General features: G+C 33.1%; 2 protein-coding genes and 1 long non-coding RNA gene across 4 annotated transcripts; 1 reads left to right on the top strand and 2 right to left on the bottom strand.

The window, feature by feature from the left end:
- The first annotated feature begins 6,422 nt into the window (after positions 1–6,422).
- On the top strand, positions 6,423–8,193 carry LOC132275080 (calmodulin-like protein 11). Its single transcript, XM_059776465.1, has 4 exons — positions 6,423–6,593; positions 6,853–7,010; positions 7,175–7,255; positions 7,848–8,193. Exons 1-4 carry the CDS (start codon positions 6,518–6,520, stop codon positions 7,980–7,982), a joined length of 450 nt encoding a protein of 149 aa, XP_059632448.1. The 5' UTR covers positions 6,423–6,517; the 3' UTR covers positions 7,983–8,193.
- Positions 8,194–13,654: 5,461 nt separating this feature from the next.
- Positions 13,655–16,197, bottom strand: LOC132275081 (uncharacterized). The gene is made up of 2 exons (XR_009470584.1): positions 15,119–16,197; positions 13,655–13,880 (listed from the first exon to the last, which is right to left on the bottom strand). It is a non-coding gene; the product is annotated as an uncharacterized LOC132275081 (long non-coding RNA).
- Positions 16,198–16,264: 67 nt separating this feature from the next.
- On the bottom strand, positions 16,265–20,526 carry LOC132275082 (uncharacterized). Of its 2 annotated transcripts, none has more exons than XM_059776467.1 (5): positions 20,243–20,526; positions 20,041–20,100; positions 19,753–19,947; positions 19,438–19,635; positions 16,265–19,278 (listed from the first exon to the last, which is right to left on the bottom strand). In XM_059776467.1, exons 2-5 carry the CDS (start codon positions 20,081–20,083, stop codon positions 16,685–16,687), a joined length of 3,030 nt encoding a protein of 1,009 aa, XP_059632450.1. In that variant the 5' UTR covers positions 20,084–20,100; positions 20,243–20,526; the 3' UTR covers positions 16,265–16,684. The 2 variants fall into 2 exon arrangements, with proteins under 2 accessions (XP_059632450.1, XP_059632449.1); XM_059776466.1 differs by having other exon boundaries at positions 19,753–19,950.
- Between the last annotated feature and the right edge of the window lie 248 nt (positions 20,527–20,774).

Below are 20,774 nucleotides of genomic sequence, written 5' to 3' on the forward strand. Positions count from 1 at the left end.
CATCCTGGCTCAACACAATCTGTGACCAATATTCTATGGTCACCAAACCACATCACACCAAACTTTTGTCTTCCTTACTGGAAATCAAAATAAAAGATGCCACTTACTCATCTCGTCACTAACTCAAGATCAACCTTAACTCATACTCTATAAACGAAAATCTAAGAGGTCAACTCTCAACCTTAAATATCAGTGAACTTTTAAATAAGAACCAAATACCAACCTTGCTCAACCCGTACAACACTTGAACCTTACAAATCATACACTACATTCCACCTCGCATCCTATGACGTCTAATCAACTTTGCTTACGTGTAAGAATCCCCTAACTCACGCACCATGCTCTATTGATTCATCACCCTAAGAGTCCCCTCACCACACCGAGATAACACAAGTCAAACTCTTGCCTGTGCAAGAAAATGGGAACTTCCATCCCAGAAGACACCTAAGATCAAACTCTTCTACCATTACTAGTTTCTAGGGAAAGGATTCCTAATGGAACAACGCGTCTAAATCAAACCGGACTCGATAGATCATGCTATTCACATCTCCCTTACTCACAATGTTGATACCTTTTCCGTCATAAAGGAAAACTCACAAAGCTAATACAAAATAAAAACGTGCCTACTAAACAATTACATATTGAAAACAAAACACCAATTCATGGATCATTTAAGCTAGTGCTACACACATATAACATATAAGCATGTGTTCACGTAAGCAAATTAACACGTAGGCAATTAAACAGGTAAGTAAGTAAACAAGTAAGCATACTGCTTAAATATTTAAACATGTAACATATAGGCAAATAAACACTTTAGCATGCTTCTTTAAATATCAAAACACGTAACAAATAATCTCATACGCAATGCAAACAACTTCCTATACAATCCTACATAGGCCTTTACCCGTCGTCCTAAGGTTTTCGAACCATCGCTCTGATACCATTCTGTAACGACCCAACTCCTCATGGATCCGGATCATTAAACAGGTCATTTCCCGACCCAAAATCATCCATGGGTAATACGGTAATTTCATATTATATTTAAATATCATGGTCCAAAAAGGACAAAATGGTAAATTGCCACAATTCAATAATTTGAGACTCAAAGGGTATAATGGTCATTAACTTGGGTCACATAATAACTAAAATAAAGTTCGGGGCAATATAGTCCTTTCGGTGGTTAAAATATAATTATTGCACTTTATTGGGCCATAAAATAAATACGTGTAACATTTATTGGGTGCCAAAGTGTAATTTGGGAAACTAAAATTTAGTTTAATTAAAAGGCTGAAACTGGTCGACGTATGTACACTATACGTCGACTGGTTTGGGACGTGATACCGGTATACATATGGGAAGTCATACATCGACTGGTTTGCAACGTGAGCCACAATGACTCACACTATGAAGATACCGGTCAACGTATGGGAAGCCACACGTCGACTGGTTCTGGGGAACCCTCACTTCTTTTCCCATTGTCCAGTGATAACCCAAATACACCAACTTTGGTAATTCAACCACCCATGCCACTACACTTACGTGTAATTTTAAATACATTTCAACACTAAATTGCAATAATAACAACCACGTTGTTAACGTAATTTACCACACGTTACTTAAAATATACAAACTGATTTTAAGTGAGTAAAACTTAATTATATTATCTCAAATAACCATATACACAATGAATCTCAATACATCACACATTGCAAAATAATACACCTGAGTTAATCTTTTACAAAATTAGGTTCATTTACAAAAGATATGAAAAAGGGCATTTCTCTACTCCAAGCTAAGGCTAAGTTGGATTACCGTCGGCTACTTCTTTTCCATGACCTGAAAAATGTAGAATATGATGGGGTGAGCAATATGCTCAGTAGGTGACACTTACGACACATCTTTTGTATCCCCGTGAATCCAAGCAAAGAATAGAGCGATAGGAGCGATAGGAATCGAGGTCATACAAAATTGGGAAAATACAACATCATATCCGAGCTCAACATTAACAATATAATGCAATGGAATGTAATGCATATCAATGTCACTCCCCATTTTCAAAACCGTTCATCCATCACTTTCCAAATTGTTAATGTAACCCCCTTTGGTGACTCCGCAACGCCGAGAGAAGGATTAGCTACTGTCCCTGACCTTTGGTGACTCCGCAGCGTCATTATGGGGCCCAGATAGCTCAACCACGCTAGGGCAATCTCCCTAGTTCCCTCTAGGTTACATTAACCTACCGGCCCGTTGGTGACACCGCAGCGACCGAGTTTTATCAAAATACTTGTATCAATACATTCTTTCCCAAAATTTCCCATTTTTGTTTCAAAAGCAATTTCTCCCATTTCATGCAAACCCAATGGTATGCATAAATGCACTAATGTCATGTGCATAATTATTATCTCACAACTAGCTCAAATTTAGTCATCAAGGCATACATTCACAAGAATTCTCCAAAGAGTATACAACATGCTTTTACACAATAGAAATATAGCATAATGGAATTATAAATTCAACACTTAGGCATATCCTTCATACATCATTCATAGTATATTGGTAACACAATGAACACAAAACTCAACATATAGCATGCTTTTATTCAATCAATTTAACACACATTCACATAAATTCACATATTCTTAATTAAGTCATTTTAAACTAAAATCAAAGCAATTAAGCATGCTAAGGCACAATTCAAGTAGATTAATTCACTAAAGCGCAAGAACTTCGTGGATTAAGAACCCCTACCTTGATTTAGAGCAAAACCCTTAAAATGGGTTCAAATTTTCGAAGGCCAAGGGGAGACTCAAAACTGAAATTGTTGATATCAACACGTAGAGCTCGCCGTGCTCTCCGTTTCGCCTCAAACGGCACTCAAAATCATATATGATGATCAAAGTGAAAACTGGTCCATGTTTTACATAATGTAACATCTTTTGTTTTTTTCCTGAATCATAACATGTATATTTTGTAATATGTCATATATGGGTGTATCTTCTAATGCACAAGTAGCACTTTGAATCATTTGAAGTACCGAATTGATGAGCTCAACGAAGAGACGTTCACTTACAATTATACTTTGATTGAAGGTGATGCGTCGATGGACAAGCAGATTGAATCGATTTCTTATGAGGTTAAGCTTGAGCCGTGTCCTAATGGTGGAACTGTCTCTAAGATGACAAGCAAATATTACCCTAATGCCTATGCTTAATGTTCTGATTTTGTAAACCATTGCCATTTGGTCTCTCAAGTCTATGGTGTGCTGGTTTAACTTTTGATTGCTTTTGGTACAATAAGCAACCCACCTCTGCTTATGATTATGGGTGGACAATGATTTTTCTTTTTCATGAGAAAATCTAATCTTCCTTTGTTATGAGAGAAAGAAATAAACAATTTAAGTTTGGCTTTTGAGTTTAAATAGGATCAATATCAGTATGGGTGTCATGTCACTTGAATTGTGTAAAGAATATAGATACATCTTTTAAATTCGGAGATTTCTTAATGAGAAAAATGTTACTGGGGTGTGGATCATATCACCAATGTCATGATAATGTTATGAATCACGATGATATTACGAGGTGAGACAACCGCTTCGTATATACATCTTATTTTTAAATTTGAAGAATCTGTCATTGTTTTTCTCCATATTATTGCAATAGTAAAGGAGAGAGGGATGTGAATGCACGCTTTCACATTGATGACATGATTCACATGTAGAATGTTGGTTACTTGGTCTATGATTTTAGGTAGATGGAATGGGCTTTCCTTACCTATTAATGAAACAATTTTAATTAGACATTCAGGTCAAAGAAACATGGATTAGTTAAAAAATTTCTTCTATTTTGTCATATGATTCTTATCTCTTTAAAGATGTTATTAAATGACAAGGCCTCTCTCTCTCTCTCTCTCCCATGGAAAAGATCATACTTCGGTAGCTTTGGAATTACGAGATGTGGTCAAAGGTTCCAGCTGGACATTCATGTAAACAAGACAGAAAACGATAGGTTACCAACTACATACAGAGAGTAATGTTGCTCGGCCCACCTCCATAAAGTGACTATGAATAAAACTAGTCTGGAATTGCTTACCTATAAGCTAGATGCTGTGTGTGTGTGGTGGAGAATGGCTAACTGGTATGACAATATCTTACAATGGGTGCATGCCATTGCTAGGTTAGATCAACCCAAAATTCTCCAATTTCCATAGCCCAAGAGATACTCAAGCTAGCATTGGGCCTTGGACTCACTTTCAACGTTTCAAGCCAGTCAATTAATTCTTCTACAATTTTTTTTTTTTTTTTTTTTTTTTTTCTTCTAAAGGTTGAAAGTCCAATATGAGGACCAAGACCAAGTAGAATTTCTGAATGAGCAAAGAGTACAGTACTACTACTAGAACTTTTGTAGACTTGTAGCATACACTACATTAAATTAAAATTTTGAGGTGTGACTTGCATATTAACCTCCTACTCGGTGTTCGAGCTTATAGCATTAAGAGAAACCGCGTGGACAGCTAACCACATTAATGTCTGATGATATATATATATATATATATATATATATATCTCCTAGGGTTTGCAGAGTTGCTCAGAGATCAAACACCCATTTTCATAAAAGCCATTTAACCTAAATCTAAGACTTTTAGTTGTTTAAGTTAGGCCATTGTATTTTCATATGTGTCTGAAATAATGTTTAATGTAGATGCACATGCTAATACAAAAGGAGCCTTTCAAGCTTATTTTGTTTGTCACTTATAAAATAATTTTTTTATTTTAGAGAATTGCGGTACAAAAATTGTGTTTGGTTCAGATTTTTTTAAAAACTCATACCTAATTTTAGAAAAGTATCTTTTATACAGAGTAATTCTTTTGTACAATATAAATATTTTCTCTCGGACAATAAAAATTTCACCAGACAACAAACAATTTCCTCATATGCAAATATAATTACACTTTGAATGTACGCGCGTGCACATATATATATATATATATATATAAAATAAGAGATTAAACTGTGACTTAGCTTAGGTCTAGTAAACTATTCAAGCTTGGACCTCAGGGTAAAATGTTCAACTTCAGCTTTCAATTAATCAATTGTATATTACTCAGGTTGGATTTCAAACTCTCACACGATGGATCGACTACTAAGTATAGTCTATAGTCCAGCATATTATTGATTAGTGTTATTTATCTCCTAGAGCACCAAATTGACAGTTTGTGACGTTGAAAAATATGGCATTTTTGTTTCTCTCTTCTTTTCCCTACTCTTGGTCTATATCAATCCAATCCATTTTATTAGTAGTGGAAAAACTATCGATGTTGTGTTTGGTCTAATTGGCTAACAAAATTCTGTTTGATGTGATTTTGAAAATGATGTTACGGTCCAATCCGTCCGTGTCCACAACAGCATTCATTGACCCAACATTATGAGAAGCTTTACATGCCAATTCCCACATATAATCGCCATACCAAAGTGGTATATATTGTGATTTAATTCTGAATGAGAATTTCTTGATAATAATTTTTCGTTAAATTTAAATATAAATTGTAAATTTGGGAATACACCAAAAACAATATTTGATGTTTACTAAAGGCATGTTTGGTTCAATTGTTTAAAATAATTTTTAAAAAATTAAAACTATCACATGTGTAAGAAATATGGTATCGTCGTAATTAACCTCCCTTCCTTTTTTTTTTCTATTTTTTTTATTAATTTTAAAAAAAAATAAAGAAAAAGAAAAAAAAGAAGGATTTAGTAAAACTATCCACGCGTCTTAAGAAAATGTCAATGTTTAGTATGCAAATGCTAGCCTCTCGTGCAAGAAACGGGGCGTGCTGTTTGGGGTTGAAATTTTGGTTAGTAAAGAAGAGAGTTCACACCTCCCCTGTTCTCTCTCTGTGTCTCCTAAACATCAAACCGTACAGCTGTACAATTTCATTATATTAATAATAATTATTATATATTTACTAAATATTACGCATACAGATATATACATATACAATGTAACCCAAACTATACATTGGGCACGTATTACATATACAAATATATAACAGATATATGAAAATTAAATAATTCAGAGATGGAGAAAGTAAGATTGGACGGTCATGGTCTTAGCCGCGGCCTCTAGAGAGAGATACTTTTCCAAAGTCATAAGCTTAATTAATTTGACACTTTTTATTTTTTTTTATTTTAATAAGTCCAAAAAAAACATCTACTAGTTAGCCCCGTAGTATTCGATTTATCTTTGGATATGACCAATAATAGTAGTAATTATATATTATAATACCCAATTCTATTATTTATCACAAAAGCTCTGTTTGACTCCTATTAATTTTGAATTTTAAATTAAAAAAAATTGGAGGAGCATTTACTATCCTCTTATCATATTAGATTTCTACATAAAGCCCAGCGAGGATTGAGCTTTACTCAACTCACTCTCTCTCTCTTCTCTCTCTCTCTCTCTCTCTCTAACTTTGAGGTTTGCTCTAGTGTCTTTGAGGTTTTTCTAGGAAACCACCATGGCAGATAAGCTAAACGAAGAACAAATTGTGGAGTTCCAAGAGGCTTTCAGTTTGTTTGACAAGGATGGAGATGGTGAGATTTTCTTCTCTTTCCTAGCTATTTCCTATATATATATATATATATATATATATATATACTGTAATTAGTTATTTTTGGATTATTCTTAGCCTTCAATTAACCTTAGTTTATGAGTAATGGGTTTTCCTTATTCTTTTTGTTCTAGGCCTAAAGAGTTGAAAAATTATTCTCTCTACACACACAAACACACACACACACACAAGTCTATACAGAGAACACTGTATGGCTTATTCATAGAATGATGAATGTATAGGTTGCATCACTGTGGAAGAATTGGCAACGGTGATCCGGTCATTGGATCAAAATCCAACGGAGGAAGAGCTTCAAGACATGATAAGCGAAGTCGATGTCGATGGTAATGGTACCATAGAGTTCGCTGAGTTCTTGAACCTCATGGCTAACAAAATGAAGGTACAACATATAACATATTTCATTTTTTAATTCATTCAAATATATATATATATATATATATATATATACATATGGCATATTTGAAATATTTCCAACTTATTTAATTTTATCTTTTTCTTGTATTTCTCCACTTAGTGATAGATATGTTTTCATTTACTTAATAGGAGACTGATGCAGAGGAAGAGCTTAAAGAAGCTTTCAAAGTGTTTGACAAGGATCAAAATGGTTATATATCAGCTAATGAGGTGAGCTAACCTCTAACTATATATATATATATATTCAAACAACAAAATTGATTATCATTAATTTTATTATTAACGTTGAAACATATTTACAATATGTGGAAAAATATAATTATAAAAAATATAGGTTGAAGTTATTTATGAAAATTGATAAAAGAGCTGGCCAGTATATATACAAGGACTTTCGAAATTATCGAGTATATAAATAATCAAATATATGTAGTCTTACGTTTGCATGCACAATGACTGTTTTGGTATTTATGAAAAATTATATTGGTGTTAAAAAGAATAGGCCTGAGAAACTCTGCTTCGTTTGATCTCAAGATTCAAACATCCCTCATTTGTTTAATAAAAGGATTCAAATGTTAAATGAGCTGTCATATTATTTTTAAATGTGTTTTTTTACAGCTGTTTCACTTTGCATCTCTGTACAGCAATAGCCATTAATTTCTCATGCAATGAACAGTACCCAATTTTAACCAGACTCTGTGTACTTTGTATTTTGACTTTTTTAATTGTCACAACACAAAAGATTCTGTAATTATCTTACTAATATCTTATTTAATTATAATACTGTTGATTTGATCCTGTGCAGCTGAGGCACGTGATGATCAATCTAGGTGAAAAACTAACGGACGATGAGGTCGAACAGATGATCAGGGAGGCTGATTTGGATGGTGATGGTCAAGTTAACTATGATGAATTCGTGAAGATGATGATGACTGTCTAATCACAAGCTTTTCGATTGATAACATCGAATATAATCATATTCCAATTTGTTTGTCTTTTAATTGTTTAACCAATTAATTAATGTAATCTCCAGGAAAAAAAATATATAACTTAGAAATTTTCCTTGCTGTATTTGTCTTCTTGATTCTATTCTTTCAATGGCTGTATTGGTTAAAAATTAAATGACAAAATAAATCTGGTAACTTTGTGTTTGTCGCGGGATGATTCTAGTCAATGAATTCCTTGTCAAATAGGGTTTATTATTTATCCTCTAGTACCATATTAAAGACTAAATTGTTTAAAATGCTCACAATTTTTAGTGTAATTTAAGTTTTTATCAACAAGAATTTTATGTTTTGAATAACATGTTTTAGACATGACGTATGAGATTTTTTTTTTTTTTTTTCTGTTTTTTTTTTTTTTTGTGGTCCTTTGAGGATTCAAAAGATTACCAGGGTACCTTCTCCAAATTTTGACTTTGGTTTATTATAGGAATTGTTATATCATTTGACAGAGTCAAGTAATCAAAATGCTTACGTATTAGAAAAGTGATTATTTATATGCATCACTTTTTATGTACGTAAGTATTAATTTTGTGCAGATAAGTACCATTTTGTTCACATTTTTTAGTGTAATTTTATTTTTTATCAACAAGAATTTTATGTTTTGAATAACATGTTTTAGACATGATGTATGAGATTTTTTTTTTTTTTTTTTTTTTTTTTGTGGTCCTTTGAGGATTCAAAAGATGACCAGGGTACCTTCTCCAAATTTTGACTTTGGTTTATAATAGGAATTGTTATATCATTTGACAGAGTCAAGTAATCAAAATATTTACGTATTAAAAAAGTGGTTATTTATATGCATAAATTTTTATGTACGTAAGTATTAATTTTGTGCAGATAAGTACCATTTTGTTCACATTTTTTTAGTGTAATTTAAGTTTTTATCAGCAAGAATTTTATGTTTTGAATAACATGTTTTAGACATGATGTATGAGATTTTTTTTTTTTTTTTTTTTTTTGGTCCTTTGAGGATTCAAAAGATGACCAGGGTACCTTCTCCAAATTTTGACTTTGGTTTATTATAGGAATTGTTATATCATTTGACAGAGTCAAGTAATCAAAATGTTTACGTATTAGAAAAGTGGTTATTTATATGCTATGTACGTAAGTACTAATTTTGTGCAGGTAAGTACCATTTTTATATCAGTAAGTATAGACCATGTCATCAAATATCACTTTTTGAGCATGTACGACAAGTGACATTTATGTATACAAAAAGTGGTACATTAATGTACAAGAGTGGTATATGAAAATAGTAAAAATAGTTTGGACAATTAACAATATTTTTTTGATATCGACCTTAGCATTTTAGTCAATTTCTTTTCTTTTTTTAAAAAAAAAGGTCATGACGTTGACTCTTTTAAATGATAAATATAAGTCTATAAGTCCATCTATTTGTAATAATTTCTATACTATATGCAAGGGCGGATTCAAGGGTGGGCAAAGCTGGGCTTCAGCCCACCCAAACAAAAAAAAAAAAAAATTTACCATACTACTTTAAGCCCAACCCAAAAAAAGAGAAAATAATAATGGTAGTCCAGTCCAAAGTTAGCCCAGCCCAAAATTAGCCCACCCCATTTCAAAAGGCTGGATCCGCCCTTGATTATATGTCTGGTCAAAATAATTACTCCGAAAAAAAGAAAAAAGAAAATAAATAACACCCTTAATGAGGCAAGTTACACTAATTTTAAAGCTTTATAACTCTCGAACTTCAACCATAATATATATATATATATATTTGTATATATATATATATATATATATATATAGAGGGTTGATAATACACATCTATTGTGTGAGACCAATTTGGACAATTTCAACTTGAGATTTGGGTTCTGTCCCTTTCAGTCCCGGCCATTCGAAACTTTATAGTAATTTCACCGTAACTTAAGACTAGTTAAAAAGTTGTGATGCATTTTCCTCAAATTTTAACTTATGAATGTTTGTGTGCTTATATATACCACACCCCTGCACTTTTATATACGACGACTCATTCAAATTTTAACTTTAAAAACATGTATAAATGTTTGTCTGCTTATATAATATACACCCACACTCTTATATATACAACGAATCAAGCACAGACCTAACATAGTATTAATGGGGCATCCTCCCCACTTAATTTTTAATATTTTTATTTTATATTTTAAATTTTTTAAAATTTATGAAAATGCCCCCACTAAAATTATAATTCGCCCCCCATTGAATTATTATTTTTGATTATTTTATACTTTAAATTTTTGAGAATTTATGAAGATGGCTCCACTAAAATTACAATTCATCCCATTTTTTTTTTTTTTTTTTTTTTTTTTTTTTTTTTTTTTTTTTGCATTTTATACTTTACATTTTTTAAAATTTATGAATAAAACTCTATTGAAATTATAAAAATAGACTCGCTATATAAATTTGCCTTCACAAATAAAAAGGTGGCCCCCTCTCACAAATTTTTTTGAGTCCGGTCACTGACAATGACTTATTGATGGTATGTAATTATGAAGCTAATCTGTATATGATTTGGTCCATTATGAGTGTGTGTGTATTTATTTTTATTTTTATTTTTTTTTATTTATTTATTTTTTTTTTTTTGGACAACAATCAAGTTTTAAAGTGTCCCTGTGGAAAGCGTCACCGTTGAGCTTTAACAGGTGACCCCAATGCCATTATTTACAATATATATTTTCAACAACTCAACGCGTTAGGTTGCGTTGAACTCTCAATTTCTGGTTTTATTTTTGACTTGGACTAAGGATCAATGGTAGGGACTTTTAGGATGGAAAATGAGGCCTTTGAATGGAAATTAATTGAGGCGAAAAACAGAGTAGGTTGTCATATAGTTAAACTAAAAATATATATATAAGAAAAACATTTTGGTAAAAAAAAAAAAAAAGTATATTGGTCACTAGGAGTGTATAAAATATATACTCAACATTTTAATGGTCATAAGATCTTAAGTGGGTATTTTTAAATACTTTTTGTATACGTTTTTTTGTGCACAAATCTCACACATGCATTTTTTCCTATATCGCCTTCATTCCACTTTATAAAGTAGAGAAAATATCATTAGATTACAATGTTCTTGATTTTTTATACAACTATTAGTAATACACATAAATATATAAATAAATAAAAGATATTCTGTACAAAATGTTTTTATTTTTATTGTGATTTTAATTATTTGTGATTTACTACCCTACACATATAAATTGCAAGGATCTCCTTCACTCCTTTATTTATTTATTTTTGTTACCAATAATCAACATTAGTCATTTTCACGTTCAAATTTATTATTTTTCCAAAAAAACTCCTTATTCATTAGGCTACCTATTCCAATTGACTTCTCTTTAGTTATCTTTGGTCATCAAGAATAAGTAAAATATACATATATATATATATATATATATATATATTTGCAAAAAAATATCTTCTTTCATTATCTAGGGTCTTCTGGAATTATAAACTCTTTAAAGAAACATTTATTTAGAGTCCCTGTCACACTCTTTGCTGAAGTAACCTGTTGAAAAATTCAACACAATTACAAGGTACTTTGGAGTACGAACAATCCACCATACCTCACCGACGAGAAGTAAATGCTCAATGTATTTGTTCAAGTGTTGGTCCATATTCCATAAATGTCACCAATTATTATGCTCATGTCCTACCATTAATGATTGGACAACTCACAACATTTAGTAGTAGATGAGGGACATTTATTCAGGGTTTGTTTGCTTTAATTCGTTGAATTGGAAATAATTATTTGAGGGTAGGCTTATTAATTTTTACAATATTTTCAAAACAGTAAGTAATTTTGGATTTAATTCATGTTTAAGTTTTTTTTTTGACAAATTAAGAAAGAAGAATTTGAATATGGACATATCCGCTCGAAGAACTGACGCTCTACCAACTCATAATATATAAAAAAAGATAAAATTTGATAAAATTGTGAAGAACTAAATTTTTTATCAAAATTCAATCCCATGGTTCTTCCTTTTGTTGGACGCTCTCCACTCGGCAGATCGATCTGCCTTTGTAATCGGCCTAAAATGAAATATAAGTTTTAAATTTGATTATAAGACATGTTGAGATTTTAATATTGTATTTATTTTATACAAACCACTTTGACCAAGTAATTTTAGCCGCATAAGTAAAATTATGTTATCACTTTAAGCCTATATATGGTATAGCCGAAAAGAAAAATAAATAAATAAACATTAGTTAGGATGCTTTAGGAAAGAATGAAAATGAGTTGATTAAAAAAAAAAAATGAAATGAAATAATAATAATCATATTCAGGAAAAGAAATGATTGAAAACTATTTTAATTAATTTACTACAGTACTATTTTCTATAGAATTTTTTTTTTTTTATAAAAATAAAAGGAAAATTGATATTAATAAAGAGTTTCATTAAAAGGTTAGATTTTTCTTTCCTTTTCCTTCATTTCCTCCTATTTTTGAGATAATAATAAAACCAATACATGATTAAGGATGACAATGGAGACGTTTGGAGCGGGGAATGTCATCCTCATTTCCATTCCCATTTAGGATAGATATCCCATCCCCGCCCAAAAACCGTTCATTAAAAGGGGCGGGGTGAGTCGGGACGCGCGGGGGGTGGGCAGGCCGAAAGTAAATAATAAAACAAAATTTAACTATGATTATATATATATATATATATATATATATATATATATATATATATATTTCCCTCTTATGCAAATAAAAACAAATTTAACTTTTCAATTGAAACTTAAGACTAAAATTATTGTCAGAACATCAAAATGATACAGAGAAATTCTCAAATAAAAATAATATAAAAGAATATTTAGTGATTGAAATAAAATAAAATTGAATTTGCTTAATATATACTTAATATTATTAAATATAAAATAAGGTATAAGGACAAAATTGTAACTTATCACTATATTGGTGGGACCGGGCCTGGTAGCCGGGTGATCTTTTCCATTTCCGCCCCATAACCATACGAATTTTCAACCCTAACTCCCATTCCTGCCTCGAAAGAGTCAAAACCATTTTATCACCTCCATTCTCGTCTCAAAACCATCTCATCACCCATAACCGTTCTAAACAGGACAGGATAGGATGAGTATTTTGCCATCCCTACACATGATGCCTAAATTATTTTCTTATGAATCCCCTCCATTTCTTTTCTTTTCCTAAATTATATCCTTTTGCTTGTTGGTCACAACCGTTTATTGGTTGGTTTTCTTTTTATTTAATTGGGGTTGTGCTCAACCCAGCCCACTCTGTACCTTCTTTACTTACGTATTTGTTACTTCAAACTTTTGAAAAAAATTTAAATTAAATATAAAAAATAAATAAAACTTATTCAATTTTGCTTTAGGAATGTTTTGCTTCCTGTACATCAATAATCCCACATTCATTATTTTAAACATAAATGTTATTTTCTACCTATATCTAGGTATCTCATTTTTGAAATTTTATTCTCTTTCTTCAATTTTGTAACAAATAAACTTCTCACTTATTTATGGTCATTTATTCTTATCGTCTGAAATTTTTTATTACAGATCAAATTCTAACCAAATTACAGGCATCCTATCACTCTCAAAGCTTGTTGGTGGTGATTACAAATGAACTTAAACACTTATTTATCGGATCAAATTATAAATATCAGACTTACAGAATCTTGTCTACACTCTACACATATATAGAAACCCTCCACTTCCAAACTCCCTCCAACACTCGATATTTCTTTACGTAAATATGAATGACTCTATAACTTCATTCTTCCATTCAGATGTCCTTCTTAGCACTTTGATCTGTCATGTGTTGTCTGCCTGAAACTTCCAAGTGAAGCCTGACAGTAGTCATGTAACGACCCAAAAGTTATCAAAATAATAATAATAAAATATATAAAATTTCGCCATGACTTTCGCAGAAAAAGTCCCTCTACAATTTGTTGAAATATAAAAAAAAAAAAATGCAATGGCCTCACTGAGCTTTAAAAATAACATATCATGTCCTAACGCACAATACAGATATTATATCACATTTCCAAAATGACTACATACATACAAAAAGTCATGTTCCTCCATCTCATCCAAACAAGAAACACACTTAAGTTATATCAAGTTATAGTCCATAAAATGTAGTTAGAATTTAAAAGTCCATAACTTACAACATTATACCAATTAAACTAAAGTTTCACAAAATAGTTAAGATTACATTTATAAAATATTATAATTCGAATACAAAAGATAGCAAAAATAAAATAGATCCCCAAACTCGTCTAAACTTGTGGTGGATCGTCGTCCGCCACCTCTTTTTCATATTCTGAAAAATTTTAAAAAAATAATGGGGTGAGCATAAACTCAGTAGGAAGTGTTTCAGAGACACTTCTTATATCCCCCTAAATAACATCTAGTCACAAATTTCCCACATGTACCATGAAATGCAATGTTATGCCTATACCACTCTCCATTTTTGAAACAATTCCGTTTCAACAATCAAACCGTTAGTGTAATCCGACCCAAGGCACCTCCAATGGGTCACGAAAGTAAGGTTGGTTAATTATCCACGACCACAAGGCACTTCCAAGGCGTCGCATTCGGCCTAGTTAACTCAATTACATTCCCCTTCTAGACTACACCAACATCATGGACCACTAGACGCCTAGGCGTCCGATTTTCACAACACTTTTAGAAAATATTTTCTCCAAAATAATTTCGTTCGCTCTAAAAATATTTTTCCCCCTCTCTCTTTCCTAATGAATGCATGAATATTTGTGCTTCAATTTATAAACCTAACCATATAACTTTCACACATACTATACAAGGCAAATTTATAAACTACATGATGGAGCTCTCATTTAATATTAACTTTGCATAACTAGCATGTAAAATATAAATTCAATTTCATATAAATATGTAAGCATGCTAAATTACCTTAAAATAATTAATAAATAGTCACATACATTCCATGCTTATTATTTTAAACAAATTTTTGCAAGAATTAGTACTAATTAAACATGTTAGGCATCACTTTAAGCTAGAAATTCACAAAAATACAAGAATTCATGTATTAAAACACCCCTACCTCAAATTTGATGAAAACCCCCAATTTGAGCTCAAGAACCTTAGAATTTTGAAATCCCTAGAGTGCACCAAAACTGAAATTGCTGGTACTCACACGTAGATCTCGCCGTGCTCTTCGATTTGCTGGCACTCAAAAATTCTAAAAATGGAAGGAGGAATCCAAGTTTGAAATTGTAGAAAAAAAAAAAAAAAAAAAAAAAAAAAAGAAGAAGAAGAAGAAGAAGAAGAAGAAGAAGAAGGAAGCTACTGGACGCGAGAAAGAGAGAGGGAGAGAGAGAGAGAGAAGACAATCTGGTCAAATGCCAGGCCCTTTTTTTGATGTTTAACATATTGATGGGGTCCACAAACTTTTTTTTTTTTTTCTTTTATAATTATTTTTTTTATAACATAAACATATATATACATAACAACTCACAACATTACAAGTCATTTGTTAAGTAAATAACTAAAAAGCAAGCAGGCATCAGTAATGTGTCCAGCCCATGCACTCGAATTGGATTGTTAAGACCCTGCAATCATACTCATGGTCCCTATGTCTTAGGGTCTATAATTTTACAATATGGGGACATTGGGTGGCAATGAGCTGACCACTTTCTTTAACCCATAAGAAAGTGACCCTACTATTATAAAGGTTGAATGGCTCGTTCCAAAGTCATGGAAGATCAAGCATATCAAAAAGTGTGGTAAGTAATCTGTTTTAGATTGTCTCTCTTTTTTTTTTTTTTTCTCTCTTCAATACATTCTTTTTTTCTCGTTGCAACAAGCGCTGTGAAACAAGTACGAGAGACATCACAAAATTTCACACACCACACAAATCGATAAAAAAATAAAAATAAAAAAAAATTGTGATTTAGTGAATCGTGTAAAAATTTTCATTATGTGAAAAACAAGAGATTATTAGTTTTAGCCTTCAAATCCCATTGGTTTCTAAACCGTGAGTTTGAACGCTCTCTTATCCCTTACTCTAAAAAGAGAGTTCTGAAACCAAGTGCACAACCCACAAGAAAATGAAAGCCGGTGAGAATTTTTTAAAAACTGAGTTGCAACGTGACCGAGACCGAAACAAAATCTAACCCACAACTTCACACTTCCAATACTGAAAAGCAGTTCCACTGGCAAACCATCATCTATGTCATGAACTCAGCAATTAAACATAGCACTAGATTATTGACACTAACCTTAAATATAAGGCTTTAATATATCGCTACAAATAAATAATCAAATATTACAATCAAAGGTGGAAAACCCACTGAAATTACAATTCTTCTTCAAACATTACTCTTCTTTTCTCAAATGAACAATCATTGAATACAAAAATATATATTACATAAAAAGTTTCAGTTAACAACTTAAACCACTAAAAAAATGCAATTCTAATACACAGAAGAAATATAGGGATAAATTACAAGCGTTGAATAATCACAGCTGCAACTTTTTTGTAGTCGAAAAAATTTCAATACTCTCGGTTTTGAAAAAAAATCCATTTCAGAAAGCTTAAATTGGACCAAAAAGCAACCCAAAAAATGAAGCAATGAAACTGAAAAAAAATAAGTAATCTGAATGGGATTCAATGGATTGATGCTGCACAACAGAGGCAGGTGCTGAAGATGGAAGCTTTTGGCTTTCGCTTCCCACTCCCTTTTGATGAAGTAATTGCCACTTCCTTAGTCTTAATAGAGACATGACTATCCTGTTTCTTAGGTGAAACCACAACATTGGTTTGTCCATCTCCTTTCAACATGCTCAGAAATGGAGTTTTCAACTTCTCTGAATCGCTTCTTTCCATTTTAATAGTCTTCTCTTCCACTGGCATTGCTTGATACTTCAGCAAGTCTCCACCATATTCAGCTTTTGTTGTTAAGTTTCCGAAGTCCAAACTGTCCTGGCTCAGGAACCGTCTGGTTGCAATCTTGTCATGACGCAGTAATGGGGTCTGATCAGATTCTTCACACCTTGCTCCAAGAGAGACATCAAAATCAAAGCTTGGAGCTTTTCTAACCTCAATGTGAATGATTGGGTTCTCGGGATTGGATTCAATACCCAGCTTTCCCATTCTTTCTTGTGCTCCACAACCAACACTCGCAATTGTATCAGTAGACTGGTTCACCAGACTTTCAGTTTCTGCAACTGGTGTTTTGATATAGCAACGTGGAAGATCCTGCCCTGCAGCTTCCTCTTTCTCCAATTCAAATTCAGAGATCAGAGTTTTCTCGGTTGAGTTTGTGCAGTCAACAATGGAAGCTTTGTTGACAAATATTTCACTGCAACTCTCTTGTATCAAATCTCTGCTTGAGGAAGTCCTCTTTTCACCAGTCTCAGATTCTTTTACAGTGTCCTTGTGATCTTGGGGCTCGAGTGGAGAACAAGGACATGGTGACAGCAAGCTTGCCGTGCCTTCCACTGATTGAGGTTGAGATGCATGCTGTTCTATTGCTTTGCTTTCTTCTCCATCACTTCCAATGCTCTCTGAATTCTCTTCTTTCTCCTCTTTTTCATCGATGATTGCATTCTCTGCTGGTTGCTCTTTGTCTTGTTTGTAATCCATGACAGTTAATTCTGTCGGAACTGTTCCAATTTCAGGTACCAATTCAATTGCTTCTTCTGAATCCTTGAGCTGTTGCTCGGAAGCAGAATTCAGCTTGTCATCACAAAATTCAGATTGGTAACCATTCTCAGCCACCTCTTCTCTCTTGATTTGACTGTCCCCAATTCCAGGCCTGCAAGAAGAATCAGCCAAAATTTCCCTTCCATTACTATCATGATTGGACAAAATGAGAGCCGAGCAAGATTGAGAAGCAACCATTTTCTGAGTCTCCAACTCATTCATGGCTTGCTTATAAATCTGGATAGGGTTAGGATCATACTTTTTCTCGTCTGCTCCTTCGTTGTCACTATTTGAGTAAACCAGCAACAAGTCAAATTGAGAAGCATCATTTTTCTCATCCTCCAATTGAGTCATAGTTTTCTCATCAAACTGAAGTAAGTTAGGGTCATACCTGTCCTCATTTTCCCTTCCATTGTCACTATTAGGCCCAACCAGCAATGAGTCAGATTGCGAAACACTCATTTTCATGGCCTCCAATTCATTCATACCTTGCTCATATAACTGAATTGGATTAGGATCATACCTGTCCTCATTTTCACTTCCACTGTCACTACTAGACCCAACCAGCGACGAGATAGATTGAGAAGCATCCAACTTCTCAATCTTCAAGTCTTCCATTGCTTGCTCATTAAACTGAATCGGATTAGGATCACAAATGTCCTCATCTTCTGATCCACTCCCAATCAACTTTGCCTCTTCAGTGAGAACTATGCATTTGTCATCTGGTTCAGGAACAACTTCATGGAAGCAATTCAAAGAATTAGACTGAGAAATGGCTTCTGAGGAACCATTCCTGCTTAAAATCATCTCAGCAGGAAGTTCTCCATCATTCATGCTTCCAAAATCACCATGAGAAATTGATGTCACAGTTGTTTCGTTGCTCAAACCATTCCCAACCTCATCTTCCCTTATAATTTCACATTTCTCTACGCAGATGCTTGCTCCTACTGATTTCTCTTCTTCAGGTTCCATTTCTTTTACTAGCAAATCAGCATTTATCTTTTCTATATCTAGATCAGTATCAGAAGCAACAATTCCAGCTAGACTAATTGTTGCTTCAGTTTCCAACAAGTGACCTTCGTCCTCCTCATCACATGAAAGGATCATTCCTATATCTTCCTCCTCATCCTGTGGCCAGCAACTGCCTTCTTCTAATTGTGCTTCAGCATGAACTTTAACAAGTTCATTCTGATCATGCTCATCTTCCCTTATGATTTCACATTTCTCTTCGCAGATGCTTGCTCCTACTGATTTCTCTTCTTCAGGTTCCATTCCTTTTAATAGCAAATCAGCATTTATCTTTTCTATATCTAGATCAGTATCAGAAGCAACAATGCCAGCTAGACTAATTGTTGCTTCAGTTTCCAACAAGTGACCTTCGTCCTCCTCGTCACATGAAAGGCTCATCCCTATATCTTCCTCCTCATCCTGTGGCCAGCAGCTGCCTTCTTCTACTTGTGCTTCAGCATGAACTTTAACAAGTTCATTCTGATCAAGCTTTTGATCCACAGACATCATGTCAATAGTGGTCTCACTTCTCTCTCCCTCCTCTGTTTCTAAATTCAGAAAATCAAGTTTTTAAAGTATGTTAAAGTTCTGTATAACTATATGGTTTCTACTTGTATTAAACAAATTGTTAAGGACTAATCCTCATTGTTCAACATAATAAATAAGAACCAGTTTCGCGGGAAGCAAGAAAAAGATATAGAACTAACCTGTTCTGATGAAAGATTGTTTGTGTGTTTGATGATCACTTGTTTCCAACAGATTCTCATCCAAATTTGACTCAATTGGCTTCTCAGTATCTTCTGCATCTTTGAATGAAGAAGTTGTTTTGATTCCACTCTCTTGACTAACTTCATCATTTGACTCTATGGGAACTTGAGGAAGCATAAGCTCAGTGTCACCTTGCTCTATAGAAGAAAAAGGCCAAATTAATATGTGAAGTAGAATGATTGTTTGGCTTGTTCATTCATCATCAAGTAAAAGGAAGATTAAGCCACGTGTTGATTGCAAAATGAATTACGTACCTCTTCCATCCGATGTCTGTTTGTCCACACGAGTATCTGCAGCTTCCAAAGGATCATCAGAAGACAACTCTCTAACTTTTTCATGAACTTCTCTATTTTCAGTTGCAGGAACTATTTGATTTTCTTCCTTTACTTCATCTGCAATAACAGCTCCTTGCAAAGATTTTTCCGGAGCTTCAGCTTCAGTGTTCTCTTCTGCTGCATTAACACAATATCAATTTGAAGTACTAATATAACTCACGTTTCAACAAGTAAGCAACAATTTAGAAGACCTTCCAATAAGCATACCTTTTAGCGCTGTTACGTTTTGGTTCCCCATCTCATTTCCCATGTTCAATTATTCGAATCCTGCAATATCAACTAGTTTGTTATGCAAGCACTTTGAGAGTACTGTATTACAATGACTACAAATCTTTCCAACAGAAGCATATAAATTATGGTGTATGTTTGAACTCGAAAGTCAATATCTACAAGACTAAAAACTTCATACCATGATGGTGATTATGATGATATTCACATGCTGATAGCCAAAATTTTCTGAGGACAGCTTGAACAGGGTGTTGATTAGTATGACTAATACACTCATATTTTGCTTAAAGCACAAGGCTCATTCAGTCATTTGAGTCACACTAATCAGCCAAACAGATTAACCGCAAAAAGTATTAGTGTAAAAAATATATTCTTATATAATTCTCTTTTATTTGCCATGGACATTCTTTAATCATGAATCTTCTAGTGAACTGAACATAGTTAACTAAAAAAGTCCACTGTCGGTATACCTGAAATGCCCTGTTAGAGGCTGGCTTATATGATTATGTTCAGCTAGCCTCTTAATTAAAAGTATTATTTCAAGGCTTAGGTATTCCTTGTTTGGAGGAAAAACAAGGCCAGTAAGGCTGGCATTCCCTTTTCAGGCAGGCAAAATTTTTGTATGCGCGGCACAGATGCATAAGGGAATGTTTGGACGGCGTGTTAATATTTCATTAATCTCATTACAGAATACATTATACTCCTCTGTGTCT

The sequence above is a fragment of the Cornus florida genome, unplaced genomic scaffold (genome assembly GCF_030987335.1).
Source record: "Cornus florida cultivar Cherokee Brave unplaced genomic scaffold, ASM3098733v1 CherokeeBrave_3.0.0_Hap2_Chr09, whole genome shotgun sequence".
Classification (NCBI taxonomy): Eukaryota; Viridiplantae; Streptophyta; class Magnoliopsida; order Cornales; family Cornaceae; genus Cornus; species Cornus florida.